We start from the raw sequence: 20,291 nt of genomic DNA on the forward strand, positions 1-20,291 counted from the left end.
TGCTGCCGTAAACTTTCTCCCTCCCTTGAGCAGGAGTTCCCTCTTTCCTTGTGACTCAGCTGTCATGCTGGGCTCCGCTGAGTTTAGATGAGAAGGCCTAGTTTCATCCTGGGGCCTTACAGTTGCTCTACGTGAAGCAAATGACATTTTGGTATGACATTTATGATTTTGCCATATCTACAGAGCACTATATGCACTAATAGTATATTTACTTGATATAATTCCATCTTAAATGATGAACTAGAATCTCTTACCATAAATTTAAACTACTTATAAAAGTAGTACGTAACTGTTAAAGAAAAGATTGTATTATGTGCTAGTAAATTTACTTCTCATGCCTATGCCAGTCTAAGTCGTTTTAGATGTTTTCGACATTTATCTAAAGGTGGGTTGTATACTATTACCTCTTAGTCTGATTTTCCTGAAAACAATTTAAAAGAAAAACCAAGCTTCAATTAACTCAGATCCATTTGGCTACCTAAACATCATTGTAATAACAAGAAACACAGGGAGAGCTTGGATTTTGAGTCGTCTTCTCTCTCATTTGATGATTTGTTCACTAATTCCTTCATTTAGCAGTTTATTGAGAAGCTAGCTTGTGCAGAGCAACTTTGGAGTAATAACAAAGACACATGCTCCTTTTAAGCAGCTTGCCAAATACCTTGACTCAATTTCTTAATCCTCCATGTGAACCACACATCCTCAAAGAGGGTGATACTGCCTACGCAGATGAATGTTCATCACAGCTGAGGCATTCAAATATCACAGGGGATCAATTAAGAAAAAGTCTCCTGAGGTGGGCCATATGGAAAAAAGGGTTAGGAAACATCTGTGTGGACCAAGCAGAGGGCCACACAAAGTTGAGCTTGAAATCTAAAACCTGGTAACTTCACAACCAATAAATGACTTGTGAGATTTCTTTCTTATGTTCTTGGGAGTAACCACATGATGAGCCTAAATCTTCCTCTATGTGAAAACCACCAGATTTTTTTTTTTTTTTTGCAGTTTTTGGCCGGGGTTGGGTTTGAACCCGCCACCTCTGGCATATGGGGCCGGCACCCTACTCCTTTGAGCCATCGGCGCCACCGAAACATCAGATATTTAAAGACAATATTGAGGACGTATAATATAACATCTCCACCCATGCTGTACACAACATTCCTTTTCCCTTTAGACTTTTTTTTTAATGTGGCATAGTTTAAAAATTTAGCATCCTGATCAGCCTCTTATTATCTGATGACAAAGTAATTTTTAAGAAAGTGCCAAATGACTGTAGATGATATTAGTTCTCTCCATTCCACAATATGAGGTAGGGCAGTGGTTCCCAGCCTTCCTAATGCCACAACCCTTTAATACCATTCCTCATGTTGTGGTGACCCCCAACCATAACATTATTTTCGTTGCTACTTCATAACTGTAATTTTGCTACTGTTATAAATCATAATCTGATATGCAGGATGGTCTTAGGCGACCTCTGTGAAAGGGTTGTTCAACCCCCAAAGGGATCGCGACCCACAGGTTGAGAACTGCTGAGGTAGAGGAAGGCAAATGTGTTAGAAAAATTAGAGAAGGGTTTAGTGGAGGAGATAAGAACTGAACAGGGCTTTGAACTTTTGGCCAAAGGAAAGATGCCAGAAAACATTCCAGATTTGGAGAATATGGGGGCAAGGTGAAGAAATGAAGGTGTTCGTTGCATTAGCCATTAGCCAAATAATATTTGTTGAATGCACGCTTGTTAGATGAGGGTTGATGAAGTTTGGCAGCTGTAAGACCACATGTTGCCTGGAACAAGGTTCTGATCATGTGAATATCTGAGTTTTAGAAATGTCTTCCTCTCATCCTTACATAATACTTCATATTTGATGACCGTAAGTTATTTTTTAAACGATTATGTGCTAGTTAGAGAGCAGAATTGAATTTGTCCCTATAGAATTCCCTAATGTTAAATGATATTTCTTACTCAAGTTGTCAGATGGGATCAAACTACTTTAGATTTCACTTTTATATCGCATGAGAGTTGGTGGGCTGGTACCTAGAATTCTTGAAGAATAGTTCCAACTGCAAAGGTAAGGAGGTTTATGTAGGTCACTGGCAATACTGACATTGTCTAAGAAAGACAATGGCAGGTCACCCCTCAGGGAGAAGGATCCTCATGACTGTAAATCAGTTTCGGAAGGAAAGAATTCATATTAGCTGGTATTTAGTGTTTGCTGTCTTGGAGCTCAGCCTCTGGAGCAGCCAGATGAAAGGGCATAATTTGTGTACCGTGGAGTATCACCAACAGGGGCTGCCGTGTCCATCGGCTGTTCAAGTGCAGGGATGTTTTTCTTCAGTGTGGAGTCATGGGGAAAACTGGGTTCTAACATCACAGTTCTGACTGCACGTAAGTTTTCCTTCCAAGGAGCCCATCTCCTCTTTATCCCTGTGTCTGTTCTTCCTTTGCGTGTTCTTTCTTTTCTCTTAGCTGCTGCCACACAGTACACAGCCAGCTCATCCTGTTTCATCTATCTTGTTTAAACCTACTTGGGATCTTAGATTAGGAATCTCAACTATATATGCCAGTGATTTTCTTTTCTTTTTTTGAGACAGAATCTCGCTTTGTCACCCTTGGTAGAGTGTTGTGGCATCATAGCTCACAGCAACCTCAAACTCTTGGGCTCAAGTGATTCTCTTGCCTCAGCCTTCCAAGTAGCTGGAACTATAGGCACTCACCACAATGCCCGGCTATTTTTAGAGATGAGGTCTCTCTCTGGCTCAGGCTGGTCCTGAACCTATGAACTCAGGCAATCCACCCACCTTGGCCTCCCATAGTGCTAAGATTACAGGGGTGAGCCACCATGCCCAGCCCTATGCTAATGATTTTCAACCAGTGTGCCACACCAAGAGGATCTTAGGTGTGCCATGAAAATTTTTAAAGACCATTAATTAAATTGTCTTTGAAAGAAGTTCAAAGCACAGTTAGTATATTCTTTTTTTTTTTTTGATCAACATAATTTAAGTGTGCCACAGAAGTTTAGCTGTAGGCTCAAGTGCATTGAGTTAAAAAGATTGAAAAACACTGATATATGTTGTTGTTTTTGTTTTAGTTTAAGTATAACCTCATAAAAAAAAGTTCTTTGCAGTGGGCCAGACTTTCAGTGGTGTTACCTGACCTTACCCTAAAGAAAGCAAGAGTGATAGACTGAGGGCGATGTCAGCGATTCTTGGAAACTTCCCACTTGCTTGATGGCTGATGCCTGAAATGCTCTTCGCTAGGAGGGAAGAGCCTTCTGTTATGCGGTAATAGATAAAACTTAATTTACAAGCCTTCAATACATGCAAAGGTAGGATGGACCTCTACCAAGTTCTCACCTGAGAACAGTGTTGGTAGTGGCCGTATCCTGAGTGCCAAGAGGGATGCATATATGGTTCTGGGAGTAGAGGGGGAGGTGGTGTGAGATGAGAGAATCAATCTGGCATTGCCTCATTTTGCCTGTGGCACAAATTCACTTTCGGCTATCTCAAATACATCTCATGAAGACTCAATTTTTTTTTTACCCTTTGTACAATTGAAAGTCAGGCTGTACTCCTTGGTGCTGTAGTGTTGCGAGGCAGAAGGCAGTTCCTACCATCATCCAACACCGGTCCAAGCAACCACGTAACGACCATCCCAGCATAAATCTCAAACAGCGTAAATCCTTCACAGTCCTTTATTTCATCTTCACAACAGCTCTGCAGGGTAAGCACCGATGTTACTCTCTTTAACGGACAAGGACGGTTGCCACCATGGACTTGTTGAGATAACTAGACTCATAAGTCGAAGAACCACACCTCAGACCAAGTCTGTCTGATCCTTGCCTCTGCTTGTAGCACTTTTCCACACTGGCTCTCTCTCTGAAAGTGTTATACTTCTTGTCTTTCTCAGTTCACTTGTTTCTAAAGAAGTCATATTTTTCTTCTTTTGAGGAAGATCAGTAAATAAATAAACAAATAAAAATAGTGGTCTTGTTGTGTGACTGTCAAGGCTAGGTCATAAGAAGCTTTCAGCTTCTGCCTGCTTCTTTTAAGATGCTTACACTTGGAACCCATCCACCATTTCAAGAAGAAATCCAAACAGTCCTTATACAAGTCTTACCACGTGGTGAGAAGCCAGAGCCTTCAGCCACAGTTACGGCTGTGCCAGACGCGTGAGTGAGTCATCGTGAAAGTGAGTCCTTCAGCACCCAGACGAACCACCCTAGTCAGGGCCATATGAAGAGCATATTTTCTCCACCAGGGCTTCCGCAAATTGCCGATTAATGAGCATGTTGAGAAATTGTTGTTTAAAGTGCCCCTCCCAGAAAAGGAAAGGTTGTATTCCCTATTCTCAAACCTACAGAAACAAGTTGTCTTTTCCCCCCAGCTTACTGATTAGTGCTTTGGCATGAGACGTGATGGCAGCCTTTGGAGAAATCAGTAAACAATTTATTTTGTAGCCACCTGTGACCTTCCTTCTTTTCCACCGGCCTCCCAGAGGCCATGGAGTAGGGAGGTCTTCAGAGGTGGTTAAGGTGATGGCCACTCTCCACCCTGTTCATATCCCCATCACCACATTTCTCTCTGCTGTTTGGGACTCTGACTTCTTAGAAGGATCTTTTCCTTATATATTTTTATAAGTCAAGAGAAACAAGTATTTTTCCTGAATTTCTTACTGAAGGATCTTCGAAAATGTCTTCAACATAGCAGAATGAGCTTTTGGTGATGGGCCATCTTTCTATGACAACGACATAGAAATGATAGATAACAAATCTTTTAAAATGCATAATCAAGTATGAACAAAAGAAATAAAATCTTTGGGTGTCAGAGATGGAGAGAGGACATATATCCAGAGTGCTAAATTATTAGTTTTAGATACAGATATGAGGGGGATTGAGCTTGAGTTTTGAACTCCCCAGAGATGCAACCAGGATCTGAAGTTGAGCTTCCCTTTATAACCCAGCTGTGAGAAAAGGACTAGGAAAATGGTCAGGAAGCTGTGTATGGTCTTGGGTTGTGAAGAGAGAGAAAAGGGAAACAGGTGAGCACTATTTGTGAGTATGGGTTCAGATTTACACTCATGTTTACTGCAGAAAGGCCAAGCTAAGAATTAAACAATGAAACTGGTCTTTGCAAAAACAAACATGAAAACTGTACTGCCATGGTTACTTCCCAGTGCAGGCCAAACAATGCATGCTGAAAATAAGCTCCCAGAAAAAATTTATAACTCAAGAGAGGAAACCTACTATCATGAGGAAGAGAGCGAGAGAGAGAAATAGCATACCATGGACTGGAGATGAGGGAATGAAGACAGTTTGAATTAAGTGTATAAGACAAAATATAAAAATAAAATAAAACTTAAAATTGCATATATGTACACATGAAATCGGACAATTAAGTTCATGAACTCGTCCTAGAAAAAGTGCTAGATACCTCATTGCTAAATATCACTACGGTCACCAGAAGGCCCAGGGGAGTACTATGAAGTTGACTGTTAGTAATGTTCAGCAATGACGTATGTAGCAATTTTTCTAAGATGAGTTTCCGAACTTAACTGTGTCACTTTGTATATAAATTGATTAAATAAACAAAAATGAAGATTATGACTAGATAAGTAAACAGAATAGCATTAAAAAAAAGCAAAAAGATTTGAAAAAGGGTAAAATTTAGAAATAAAATAATAGTCATTGAAAAGGCCATTATGAGTAAATTATTAGACAAAAAGATTAGAAGAAAATCAGATTAGAAGAATTACAAACAAAATAAAACAAAAATCGGGGAATTCTAGGGTGAGTCTGAGGAAAGCACCTTTACTATAACACAATGATGAAGAGAGGAGAAATATAAACTCTGCATGGGAGATATAGAAGCTGGAATAATGTCCTCTAACCCATGGCTAACGTGAGAGTTTCAGAGGAGAGTGGAAGTCAGCACTACATGATTCAGAATTTTTCAGATTGGTTAAATGCATAATTCTTAGGTTCATGAAATATAGCCAATCCCAACCAAGTTAAATAAAAATAGCCACACCTAGGCACACAGTGATGAAACCATTGAATGTTAAAGAAAATTCTCAACGTTAACTAGAGATAAAAGACATTACATGTATGGGGATTATTGTTTGATTAAAATTAAGAGTTCTTGTCAGTAACACTAGATGCCAAGAGACAGTAAAATCATATCTTCAAAGAGCTGAATTAAAATGACCTTTAGCCTGTAATTTTACACTCAGCTTATATTATCTTCCAAGAGTGGGAACCAAGTACAGATATTTTCAGACAAGGCAGACTGCAAGATTTTATGCTCACTGATCACAGCTGAAAGAACTAGTAAATGGGATGTTTCAGAAACAAGGACCTTGAACCTAAAAACTGAGAATGAGATTCAAGAACGATGCTAAAAAAAGAATTTGGGAAAATGTTGATAAATTAAGCACAGAGTTTAAAAAAAAAAAAAAAGTACAAAGCAACTATTAGAATCCTCCAGAGAAATAGAACCAATAAGTGTGTGTGTGTGTGTGTGTGTGTGTGTGTATAAAGGGATTTATTACAAGGAATTGGCTCAGGTAATCGTGGAGGCTGATGAGTCTTAAGATTTGCATTTAGCAAGCTAGAGACTGGAGAGCTGATGGTGAAACTCTAGTCCATGTCTGACCGCCTGAGAACCAGAAGAGCCAGTGATTATAGTTCCAGTTTGAAAGCCAGAAGGCTTGAGACCCAAGAAGAGACAATGTTTCAGTTCCAGTTCAAAGGCAGGGGGAAAAAAAAAGCCAGATGTCTCAACTCAAAGGCAGAACAAGTTCTCTCTTACTCAGCCTTTTCTGGTATTTCCACATTTGAGGACAATCTACTTTACTCCTACCAATTCAAATGTTAATGTCATGCAGAAACACCCTCACAGATACACCCAGAATAAGGACTGATCAAATATTTGAGTACCTTGTGACTCAGTCAAGTTGACACATTAACCACCTAGAGACTGGTTGGGAAATTGTGTTTACAAAAGGAATAGACATGACAGCATGGAGACTGATGAGGGAGGAAGGCGTCTTGATTGGAGCGAATGCATTTATTATAAATTCTTTAATGTAGAACGATGGAGATACTGATGAAGATTAGATACTGATTCAGTTCCTTAATAGGAAATGGGTGTAGAATGTATTCCTTTCAATGGAAGAAATGTGGAAAGGCAGAATAAAGAAAACTTGATGAGCTGGAAGGTGGAAGAAAAGGAGGAAGAGGAGGAAAGAGCATGGTTAGCAGCACAGGTAAAATGAGAGAACAGAGGAAGTTCAAACATGTTGGCTGTAATGAATATAAATGGATCAAACTCATTTTTTAAGGAGCAGAGATTTTCAAATTTGACTTTAGAAAATCTAAGTAAATACCTAAGACATGAGTCCACTTGAGACATGGCACAATAATGTTCAAAGTAAAGAAATGGAATATCAGGTATATGAGGCAGATCTTACCGAAAAGAACAATGGCACAGCAGTGCTATCACTAGATAACATTAAATTTAATATGAAATTTTTTAGAGATAAAGTCATGACTTACTGCCAAAAAATATAATTACCAGGAGCTCTGTATGTATAATGAGAGTCCGTGCAACTAAAACTGTACCCTCCAAATACAGAAAGAGCATTGGCTAAGTTATTAGGAGAAACCAATAACTCCACGGGAGTAGTAGATGATTTCTTCAGATTTGAGGGTTTTTTTTCCATCCTCCCTAGTAATCTTTTTAATTACTTCTTATCTAGTTTAGGAAAAAGTAATAAGGATATAGAAGATTTGGATAAGGCAATTAAAAATCTGGCCGGGTACAGTAGCTCTCTGGGAGGCAGAAGTGGGAGGATCCCTTGAGGTTGGGAGTTCAAGACCAGCCCGAGCAAGAGAGAGACCCCTGTCTTTACTAAAAAATAGAAAAAATCAGACAGGCATTATGACGGGCACCTATAGTCCCAGCTACTCAGGAGACTGAGAAAGAAGGATTGCATGAGCCCAGGAATTTGAGGTTGCTAATAAGCCTGGCTGACACTGTGGCACTCTAGCTGAGCAACAGAGTGATACTTTGTCTCAAAAAAATAAACAATCAAAAAAATTTTATCTACTAGACATACCTGAATTTTGTACCTCAAAGATAGGAACTTCAATTTTTTAAAGACAGATAAAACATTTACAGAAATTAATCACATGTAGAAAACACAAAGAAAGTAAAATAAACAAGCCATATTAACATAAGCATCACAAGTTAGAAAAAGCAAAAATAATTTATAGATCAAGGATGAAATATTAACAGAAACTACCAAGTATTTATAAATAAGTGACAGTAAAACTGTGGCATGTACCTAAAGCAGAATTTAGAGGGAAAATTAGAGCCTTGAATAGTATATTTTAAAAGAAAAGATCAAAAATGAATTTTTTCAATGTAAGTTAGTGAAAAGAACAACTTAGCAAACTAAAGGTAGAAAGCAGGAAATAATGATGAGAAAGGATAAATTAAATGGAGTTAAAAGAGCTGGGGTGATATAGACGATTGACAAAGCCAAATTTGGTTTCTTGAAAATACTGGTAAAACCAATCTCTAGCAAGACTGATATGTAAAACAGAAAGGTTGTACAAATTAATATTAGAGTATATGAGGTAAATTTATTGCAGGTTTTGAAGTTCTATCAGGGTGGTTGGTGCATGGCTGTTTATTGTATTGAGCTCTTAGAAATATTTCACAGTGAAAAGATGTAACCGTAAGCATCATGCCTTCATCTGGGCATTGTCCGTTTTCTGCAGCGTGCTTTTTCTGATACCAGTGCTGTCCTATTTTGTGACTCTAGCTCCGAGTGACTTCTGCATTATTGCCCTGTACATGCTCGGTAGACGTTGAAACCCTTCAGCTGAACCAGCGGCAGGAGTAAACCCTGAAATCAACAGCTTCCGTGAAAGGCACAGGGCACAGGCTTCCGTGGGTCCACTTACCTTTATCCCAAGGTTGTCCATTCACCTTTACTTATCTGGTGAATGCTACTGTCCGTCCTTTAAGATGACAATTCTTACACTTGAGAATACGTATGTAAAGTAGACTTGATGTAGCACCAACATACTTCCACTCCAGCCAGAGTGGAGAGAGTCACATTTAGATGGTAGGCACATCCTGGATCAGCGTCAGAGGCTGTGACTTCCCATGAAAACTTTCTCTCCCACTCAAAAATATGGAAGGTTGCAAGAAAAGACATTTGTTGGCTTTAAAACAAATGTAGACTCAATATATAGTTACTTAAACTATTCCATTTGTAATTTATTGTAGAACAACTGACTTCCTCTGACAAGTTTCCTTTGGTTTGAATAGTGTTCTATTCAACATGTTCAAACTACTTTCTTAAAAAAGTTTACTGGCTATGACTTTTAATCCTGATGAGAACACTGTTCTAAAATTCCTATTGTGAGGAAAATTATGTCATCAGTTTTTTCTTTCAATATGTACATATTTCCCTTTATTCCCTCAAGATAAAGGACCTATTTATGCCTTAGAGCATTTTTCCCTTTTCTTTTTATAAAAGAGCCTTTGTTTTGTGATTTTAACAATGACTTTGTATATAGTTTGGTATGAGGTCAATAATTTTTCAAAGGATAGCAGTTTTGGTCACACTGGCCATTTATGTAGTAATTATCTTTTTCTCACATGGGTATAAGAGTTAGCAGTATAACATCTTAGCTAGGACCAGGTACACACAGCCCATTTTCTCAGGACTCTGCTAGTATCATGGGCAACAGAAAAGATCTTGTCTGCCATTACCAACTGGTGACTTGAGTGGCAGACCAGAGAAGGTGATCAAAAGTGTGAACATCTGCTGTGGTCTCCTCCAACTGGCCAGGCCTTGGAATTACGTTGGGAAGAAGAGCGAATTGACTTGGCACATTATTATCTGTTTGTTTTTCTTTCAAAATAAAATAATGATTATCAGCTTCCTATTCCCAATATTTGTACCATTCATCAACGGTACTTTCTTTCAGAAAGAATTGTCAGCCTAGGATGATATAAAGTAAATGCCTAAGCCTGATTTAATTCTTACTATTACTTAGACTTAACAAAATGCTCTTGTAGTTCTTTTCTCTAGAGACTCACACAAGGACCCTTTAAGATAGTTTGCTCAACTAATACTATCACTTGCTACAGATGAAGACATTGACCTTGGGAGGCTACATAACTTGCCCACGTTTTAGAGGGAGCCATAGAGACAGAACTGCACAGGCCAGCTAGAGCAATGCTCTTCTTGGTATTTGTGCACCCTTCACAGCGGTGCAGACACATTTAAAAATGGCTGTTAAGTTCATCAGTGTTGCTATAAGCATGCAGTTATGTGGCCCTGAGTAGCGTAATTAAAATAATTGTTCTTCATTTTTTTCTTTGTGGACTTGATACCTTGCTTAAGTGCATAAGGTATAATTTTCTTATTTCTTTACGTAGCATTTATCGTATCTGTTTTTGTTCTTATGATACTGAACTTGATGATGAACATAATCTAAAAAAACTCAAAAGAGTTAGACCAAAAATTAGTCTCAGAACTTGGATGATGTCTATCTAAGGTCTGTGTTCATTCTACTAACTAGATAAATTATCCATCATGCATTTAATTTGTGCTTGTGTGGACAAGACCTGAAGCCATTTTGCTAAATACAGTATTTGGAAATGATTCCACTGGAGGACTTGAGAAAATTGAAGCAAGTATCCAGTGTACTCAATACCGATATGAAACCAAAATATAAACAACTACATGCCCACACGAAAGAAAAACACAGGTACATTCAAGTGAGGGGGAGTGGGGAGAAGGGAAAGGAAGGAGGGAGGAGGTTTGGCAAGTTATCCCCTAAGGTGCACAGTGTAAGGGTAGACAGCACACCCGCTGTGAGAAGGGCTCAAATACAATTGAACTTTACCTTAGAAATGAAAACAGTGTAACCTAAACATTTGTACCCTCATATCAATCTGAAATAATAAAAAGAAGCTGACAAAATTGATTCCTAGCCAACTAGTGACTTACCTTCAGCCTATGAGCCTGCCTTCCTCCCAGCCTTAGCAGGGATTCTGGCTGCTGTGGCTGCCATGTGCCTCAGGCCAGCTATGTCAGGATGCCCTACTTTGCTTTTCAAAGGTTGACACCCCCCAAACAGCATCCTTCATTAGATGCCCCCCTTGGGCAGTGCCTGTGGCTCAAAGGAGTAGGGCGCTGGCCCCATATGGCAGAGTTGGTGGGTTCAAACTCAGCCCTGGTCAAAAACTGCAAAAAAAAAAAAAAAATAGATGCCCCCCTTGAAGCTATAGTAGTTCCCTTGGGTAACTTGCAAGTGGATAAGGCGTATTTGGGATGGAAAATTTCTATGTGTGTCTCTCTCCATACATATGTCCTTTCTTTAAGATTCTCTCAACTAGGCCAGGCACGGTGGCTCATGCCTATAATCCAAGCATTCTGGGGCTGAGGTGGGCGGATCATCTGAGCTCAGGAGTTCGAGACCAGAGACCCGCCTGAGCAAGAGCAAGACCCTGTCTCTAAAAAAAAAGCCAGGTGTTGTGGCAGGTGCCTGTAGTCCCAGCTATTTGGGAGGCTAAGGCAAGAGGATCACTTGAGTCCAAGATTTTGAGGTTGCTGTGAGCTATGACACCATAGCACTTTACAGAGGATGACAAAGTGAGACTCTGTCTCAAAAAATAAAAATTTAAAAAAAAATTCTCTTAATTGTCAGTTTTCCCTACACTTTTCACCTGTGAAATGGACATAACATTTTATGGCAGTTGAGAATTATTTTGCAAAGATCCAGAATTCAGAGTTGCTTTCTTGGCTGAGAGTCATTTCATTGACATCACTAAAGTCTTTGAATCTGACCTCCCTTCACTAAGCTCTCCCTCTACATATGCTCAGTTGTAAAATAGCTACCTGCAAAAGGTAAATATTTTCTATTTTGATTGTTTGTGGGGAGGTGTGTTTCCAAGTGAGCTTTTCCAAGCTAACTTTTCTGAAAAGATACATATGCTGTAGGTCTGTACTTGTTAATTTACCTTGGAAAAATTGGGTCATCATCAAATCTGGCAGTGTGTCTTATAAACAAAATGGTCTAATTAAAAGCTTCCCTTAGATTAAAAAAAAAAAAAAAGGACAAAGTGATTAGTATCAGTAATATTTTCATTTTCATGTTTTGCGTGGATGTAGGTATATGTCACTTCTCATGTTGGGTTAAAAGTATGTTGACTATCTGCTAACAGCTCTTCTCTTCTCTTCTCCAGCCTCCAAGTCTGTTATAAATAGTCTGCTACGGGACCCTTCTCAGATTCCAGATGGAGTTCTAGCAAATCAGGTCTATCAGGTATTAATCACAGCTGTCTATTTTCAGTGGCAATGCTGTTATCTGCCTAGCAGAGTAAAGGATTTTAAACCTCATTTAATTACTGTCATCATAAACTATCACTGAGGTCAGGGTGCACCGTAAATGGCAATGCAATATTTTCGAGAAGAGCATTTCACTTTTTAATAGCTTGCTTTTATAGTGAATAAAAAGCATGCAATTTTTGTTTTCTATGATTAAATCTGAACAGCCTTTTGATAACTTTCCTTTTTTGGGGGGGTGGGGGAGGAAAGTAATTACTGCTTTTAGGATACTGTTGACTATAATAGTTTTTGTAACCGCCCCCCACCCCCCACCCCCTTTCTCTCGTCCACAGTGCGTTGTGAATGACTGCTGTTATGGACCACTGGTGGACTGCATCAAGCAGTATCCTTCCCCATAAAATTTTAGGTGCACAATTGACGAGCTTAGACGCGGTGGAGATGTGTCTAGCTTTAACCTGACATTAAGTTCTGCTTCACAAAACACAGTTCATACTCTTCTCTTTTACATTCAATCAACTGGAGGGTCACTACAGACCATACTCTTCTATAGCTTCAGAAAAAGCAGATAGACCACAGGAAGATGTCAGTTCAGCAGCTGCACATTTCCTGGGCTCGCTTCACACTGCTTGATTTTCAACGTGCTTAAAGGTACAGAGTCATTAGGCAGGTAACATAGTGTCTTGCAACATATCCAACATTCCCAAGGAGCACTTGTAAAAATATAACAAATTACCATTTAACGTGAGCCAAATTCAATTGAATTTGCTAGAATAAATTTTGAGCCTAGAGCTAAAGGATGATGTGATTAAAATACTGCCAGAGACGATCACATTTTAAAGGGCCTACGTAGATTCTTTCTGCCCAAAAGTTGCTTATGATCCAAGCTGTCATTTAGATTCCTGATACGAATTTTTAGAGAAATGAAGCTTATTTTTTTTTTCCTCTGGACCGAGCTTAAGGTTCCGAAAACAGATGTCCCGTCATTTTTCATTAAAGGCATTGAGATAACTAAAAAGTTAATGTTTACGTCTTAGAACAGGATTGGATGGACAGTAACTACTTAATGAAGTAGGACAGTATCAATCAATAAATTTAGTAGTTATGTGGACACAGTGAGAGTTTTGGTAATCCTTTGCTAAAAATGCCATTTAAATGGTAAATAGTGATTTTTTTCATAAAAATATTTTCTGGGTCCACGAGTCCCACAGGTCGTAGAGATTTTGCTGGCTTGGATGGCACTATGACTGGCTGTGACTCAGTGATTACTAATCCCGAGGGATTTTTCTGGAAACTTGCTAGTCAAATATGTAGGCGTATGTGCTTACCTTCCTCCTGGTCTCACAGAGGCTTAGAGTCAGTAATGTTTTTGATAAGAAAATACTCTCTCATAAAGTTAACCTTTGATAAATTATCTTTTAACGGAGCCCTCTTTAGAGAATATTCAATATCTGAGATACAGCCATGTGTGTATTTATTGTCCGAGTTTATGCCTCCAGTTTTAAATTAATAAAACACAGCATTGTCACTAGCTTGCCTTTCTATTAAACTAAAGTGAAACTACCCTTCTATTTTCAGTATAAAATTAATGATAGTGTTTGAAATCATAGACGTGCCAACCTCATGTTGCTACACTGATAAAGTTTAGCACATTTATATAACATCTAACACCGTCTCAAAGTATCTGGGGCTGAATTACATGTTAATTTTAAAGCACATAAAATAGTTAAAAATCAATTTAAAGTTAAGGTTTTAAAAGCATAATGTCTGTTGAAGGATTGCGTATTGATTTTAAATGTAACTATCTAATTATATATGCATGGACTAAAGTATGAAGTCAACTGCTTTGTAAATGCCAGGAGGCTATTTTTCAGTAATAGTTGAGATGCTTACGGGAAACTAGATTGCAGTATTGCTGGCAAAGAAAATGGTTTGTGAGGTTATTTACAAGTTTGCCCATGGTCACTGCCATACATCAATAATAGGTATCATTATAGACAAAGTCTAAGAGTGTTTCTGCTTATGGAGCATTATAAATTCTGTTTGGAGTATTTTCTTTACATTTTTGCCATCATTCACTTTGCTTTTTTGGCTGCGTTATTGCCAATAGAGTTTAATGTAGTACGTGATTTCAATTGATAAAGATAACGATGCATGTTTATAAATTATATTCACCAATGACATTTTAATTTTTGCAATTCCATTATTTCTATTTCCAGTGACAGTATTGTTTTGATAAGCTTTATTTTCTAGACCTTGCATTATATAAATGTTATATCAAACTTCAAATTATTGGTTGCTTTTACCATGTAAAATAAAACAGGCTGGGAAGTTTGTTTGTACCTTTGCGTTGAAGGCAGTAACAGTTTCCTATAATGTAAATACACTTGCATAGATGTTTGCTAGACTGATCAACAGGAATTATTTCATTCACAGTAAATAAAAATTATTGGCTTTCACGTGAGGGGAAAAATGCTTTTTGTGTATTGTTCTGATAATTTGGTAGTATTTATATTGCTTACTGTCAGTAAATTGCATCATTTTGTGAGAAAGAATGCACACATTTGGTAAATAGAATAGGTGTGTAATCTTTTTACTCCGTTATGAAAATGTGACATGTAGACATTTGTGGAAGTGGAAAGAAATTGGTCATTTACTAGTAAGACATCACAAAAAGCATAGTTAGCCAAGAGGGTAGACACTGTCATTGTGTTTTCTCTTTCTTTTGGTCCCTACCAATTTTTTTCCTACCCAGCCATGTCTACCCACAGCTTTCCTACTACAGCTCATACTCACCAAACAAACAAAAAAAAAAACAAAGTGAGAAAACAGCCACCTCAACTTTCCAAAGTGTGACTGCAGGACACAGCTATTAGACAAAGTCATAAACTATGAAGCAAGGAGAGATAATGACGCAGGAAGCTTCAAATGCTGTGGGTTTCATGTCTGTACCATCAGTAACCTCATGATGCAACATTTTAGATGTAAATAATTTACGACAATAAAAATGAGAGCACATTTATGTGGAACAGAAGTAAATAATTTAGTTCTAAAATGTGGGATGTCCCTAGTAATGAGAGACCATTGAGAGTCATTCATCACAGGTCTTCAATGGACTCTGAAAATGTGTGGAATTGTGTGATTTAAAAACTTGTTTCCTTTATTTTGGTTCCAATTAGAAATTTAAAAAGCGCAGCCATGTGCGTTGGGATAGGGGAGCAGGCAACAGGAGGAAAGGGCAGTAATGATGAAAGGGGCTTGTTTTGCTGGTGGATATAAAAGGTCTCTTGAATTATAGGATTCTAAGATTTAAACTGTACTCACCTTATGTGCAGATAAAGGACAGGATAATTATTTAGGAATTGATTTTTAACAAATAACATATAAGCTTTACTGAAGTTGAACTCTTGTAGTCCGTGATCAGAATCAGAGTTTCTGGTAAGCCAAGGAGTATAGTAACCAGGTTGACATTATCAGTGAAATGGAGAATGCAAAGAGCAATTCAAATAATTATCACCAAGTGCTTTCAACCAAATTAAAGTATCAAAATAGGATAACACTCCTGTTAAGACTCTGTATGTACAATCTCATCTCTTGGAAAATAGAGCAGACTTCTAAGTCCTACTCCTGAGTTCATATTTACTACCCATGGGGCATTCAGCAAGTTCCTTATCCTTCCCGAAACTTAATTTTCATAACTGTAAAAATGGGACTAATTATAATACCTGCTGATGTGGTCATTAGGAATATTAAATAAGTTAGTAGCTCAAAATGTATAGCACAAAGCCCCTTCATATGTGATATTTAGGAGGTTTTATGAATCATTATGTGATTTCAGTGCTTTTTGGAAAGCTACATGGAAGTTATAAACAGACTTTGCAGAGATCCTGTTCTCATTTTCTGCTTTGCCACACGTGAGCTGTTATGGCCTTGTGTAAACTCCTTCCTGAGCTTTAGTTTCCTCATCTACAAAATAAGGATTATAAAGATAGTGAGAATGAAATAACATACATAAAATGCTTGACATAGTGCCTTCTGCATAGTAAGCACTTAAAAATGTATACGTTCATGTGTGTATCTATGCAAAGTCCCTCTTAAAATTGTGTCCCCTCCCCTGGAGGTGTGTCACACCCCGTGACCTCCCACCCCCCTGCATCTCCCTTCCCCCACCCCCACCATGTACTAGGTCATCAGTTGTCCTCATATCAGAATTGAGTGCATAGGATTCTTGCTTCTCCATTCTTGTGATGCTTTACTAAGAATAATGTCTTCCACTTCCATCCAGGTTAATACAAAAGATGTTAAGTCTCCATTTTTTTATGGCTGAATAGTATTCCATGGTGTACATATACCACAGCTTATTAATCCATTCCTGAGTTGGTGGGCATTTAGCCTGTTTCCACATTTTGGTGATTGTAAAGTGAGCTTCAGTAAACAGTCTTCCATATATTCTTAACAAGTCACTAGTTTGGCTTCCCAAGTCATAAAAGATCACCAACAGTAGACTAGAAGTGAAGCCAAAAACCTGCTAAATGCTGGCTCTGTGGCAAGTTTGACTTTGTAGACGATTTACAGAACTCTGTAAGATTAGAAGCTCTTTTAGGGCAAAGGCTGCTTGGTATTCTTTGCTGTATTTAGTAAGTGCTTAGTAAATGTTTGCTAAATTGAATTGGGAATTTTTAACACAGATTAATGTGTGCTTACAGTGACCCCCCCTTTTTAAAAGGAGTTAAAGTACACATTCATTTATAAATATTTGATGGCCAAATACATAAAAAAATTGAAAAATTCTATTTGGTCATTTAAATGAGGGATGTTTGTAGAAATCTCATTCCTCAGAGGTGTGGGCTAACGGTGAGTATAGTTGCATTGATTATTCAATTCTCTATTTCATCCCCAAGTATAGACCCAGTATTAACATTTTCCCCATGATGGTATAATACTACCTGTGTTACCATCTTTAACTAAAACTTCCAGTGCCATTGGCTATGAGCACGAGGTCCTGCTGAGAGAGTTGCTTCTAGAGAAAAACCTGTCCTTCCTAGGTGAGTGCTGTTCATACCCTCTCTAGCTTGTGTTATGTTGTGTCCTTGAGTGCTTAAATATATATTTTTAAAATCTTCAGGTTGCAGTTATTATATACTGAAGGAAGAGTGAATGATGATTGATGCTGTGCATGTTCTCTTTTATTGATTCAGAACTAAGCAGGAACTCGGTTACCTCCTCCTCTGTATAGACAGCCCATGCACAGCTCGCAATTAATATTTTATAGAATAAGTGGCTGAAAAAATGCTTTAATATCTGTGGCAGTATTACTTTTGGTGTCATGAGATATTAACCATAATCTAGGCCTTATGAGAAAAAGAAACAAATAGAAGAAATATTGTCTTATAAAATTTTTTATGTATTAAAGAGAACGGCTAGAAGAATTCGTGTTAGGTGTGTTTGTTTCATGTATGGAGTCAAGGGATACTTTTGCTTGAAAGCAAAATATTAAACCTTTATTATTTTCATGCCAAACATTAATTGTCATTGTAGATTTAGTATGATTTTTTAAAAATCCCACATGTATGCATGTATTTGTGTATAGTAGGTTATTATTTCTTTCAGCGTCTTCTAAACATTAGAAATTAAGCCTCAGAGGACATACATGTGATCACTGATCATGGAAAACTTAAAGCACTCTACAGTGAATCAGTTCCTCCTCTCCATTTTAGATGTAGTGATTTGTGAAGATTCTGTACTAATCATTTTATTATTATGTGGATGTTTTACGTCAGTACTGAAGTCTGCACATTGTGGTTTTTAGGCATTGTGGTTTTTGAATTCAAAAAGAATTCAAAGAACATTGGATTACCCAAATTTTGTCCTAGAATGGACAAAGAATGGGCCAAGGAGAGTTAAATGCAGAGAAATAAATGGTTTTACGTCAAGTAAAGAAGGAATATTTAACACAACCTTGCAAAGGATCTATTCTAAATCTTAGTGTTCAGTCTTTTTATTAAAAACTGGAGAATGGGGTCAAATGTATTACAAGATTATTTTCATCGGAAGCTAGGACAGATCATAAATGTTCTCTAGTTCAGGGTTAAAGAAAGTTGGTAAATCAGGGAAGTGGCCTCAAATTACTAAATTAAATTTTAGTTATATAGAAGCAGCAAATTCTTTCATATCAGGAAAATTGAATTGTATGGAATGAGAGTAAATTGGGATGAAAACGCCATTTAAAAATCTCATCAAAAAGGAAATGTATGATGGCTCAGAACCAATTGGAATGAGTGACCTGTGATGGACTACAAGTCTTTTCAGAACTATGGAGTTCTGGTAGTGTTATGAACTATCTGATCACGCTGCTCACTCGCACAGGGGCCAGTATGGCATGGCCAAATCTATATTTTTTGTTTTAAACCACCATCTAAGCAGCCAAATTTTCAGAGCCACTTGGCCTTACTCCATTGGTACCACATGTCAGTGGATAGTCAGGCCCTGTGCCCCATTTCTTTGCTGGGCCCGGCTTTTCTCTACTTCCTTTCTTAGGACTAGCAGAGCCCAACTGGGGGAAAGCGCCAAGAGCACAGTCACAGGCTACTAACCTTAGTCCCAGGCCCTTCACTTACATGAACTGGGCATGTTGATGTATTCACTATGGAGGACAAAGGCCCTGCAGAAACCTGGTCAGAAAGTCATTTTTACTTGCCTGCAATTATGGAAAGGAGACTTAAAATTGAAATTGATGGGTCCCTTCCCACCTATTACTTTGTTCTATAAGATCTAGAGGTAATTATTTTATGGCAACATAAGATGATACTTAATTGATCTTTAAAACTAAATGAGTTATAAGAATGTATAGGAAGTTTATGTAACATTGGTCCTGTTTTAAAGAGTTTCCTCATCAGCATACAAAGAAATGGGTAATGTATTCTGTGTATTTTAAGTATTTTAATAAAGCACTGAATTAACACGTGTTTATTTGTGGCTAAAACATGAAAATTCAAACTGATGTTATGGAGTTGTTCTTTCACCTTATAAATATCCCCAAACAAAGATTATTTAGATATAAAATACTGTGACAGGCAAATTTTGATAGATCATTATTTTAAAGCCAACAATGAAAAAATACTGGTATAGAAATAGACCATTAATCTAATCTTATCCTTTCTTCTTGTTGTATATCTTGACTTTTGTTGCAGAGCCATTGCAAACATGTTTATTTTGATTTTCTGATAAGCAGAAATATCTCTCCTCTCACTCCCTCCTGCTCATCTGGACTACTTTCAAAAGACAAGTATTCCTGTTATACATTCATTCTTTTTAATTTTAGAATTATTATGTTCCCTAAAGTTTTTTACCTCATTCTAAATTTTTCTCACATTATTGAAGTTTTATAAAATATGTACCTTATCTGCCCTCTCTTGCCCATAAGAAGGGAAAAATAAAAAGAAATCATCTTTTTCCTAACCCTAAATGCTTTCCTAAATTTCTTGGACTCATAGCCATGTACTGGGCATTGAGTCTTTGCCATCGGAGATTTGGTTGTACTCATTTAGATTTGACCTATCAGTAAACTTACCCCGCTTGTACTTCCAAAGATGTGTATATTGTATAATATTAAGGCAGGTCAAAGTTGAATAAATGACTAAATGACTTTAGTTTCTCCAACTAAAAATTATTTTTCATTCGTGTACTTATTCATTTATTCCACAAATAAGTTACCAAGTTGGATACTATTTTAGGCACTACACACAAGTCAGATGAAGTACCTGTTTCCTTGGGGTTATGGTCTAGTGGGGAGAGAAGCTAAAAACGAATACAGATAATTTCTAGCAATGTCTGAGAGTCCTTGTAATTCTTTTACTTATTATGTATTCATTCTTTTCAACTAACTTCTTTTTGCGCTCTCTCTGTGTATGCCAGGAGCTACGCT

General features: G+C 37.7%; 1 protein-coding gene across 5 annotated transcripts in view; it reads left to right on the forward strand.

Annotated features, from left to right (window-relative positions):
• The window catches only part of CDIN1 (CDAN1 interacting nuclease 1), a 235,866-nt gene that overhangs the window by 100,240 nt on the left and 115,335 nt on the right, over positions 1-20,291 (forward strand). For all 5 annotated transcript variants that reach the window (XM_053595280.1, XM_053595282.1, XM_053595281.1 and 2 more), the window contains exons 6-8: positions 12,268-12,347; positions 12,703-12,752; positions 17,345-17,412. In XM_053595280.1, the coding sequence (XP_053451255.1) occupies positions 12,268-12,347; positions 12,703-12,752; positions 17,345-17,412 (198 nt within the window). The remainder of the gene's footprint in view (positions 1-12,267; positions 12,348-12,702; positions 12,753-17,344; positions 17,413-20,291) is intronic.

This window comes from Nycticebus coucang, chromosome 6 (assembly GCF_027406575.1).
Source record: "Nycticebus coucang isolate mNycCou1 chromosome 6, mNycCou1.pri, whole genome shotgun sequence".
NCBI lineage: Eukaryota > Metazoa > Chordata > Mammalia > Primates > Lorisidae > Nycticebus > Nycticebus coucang.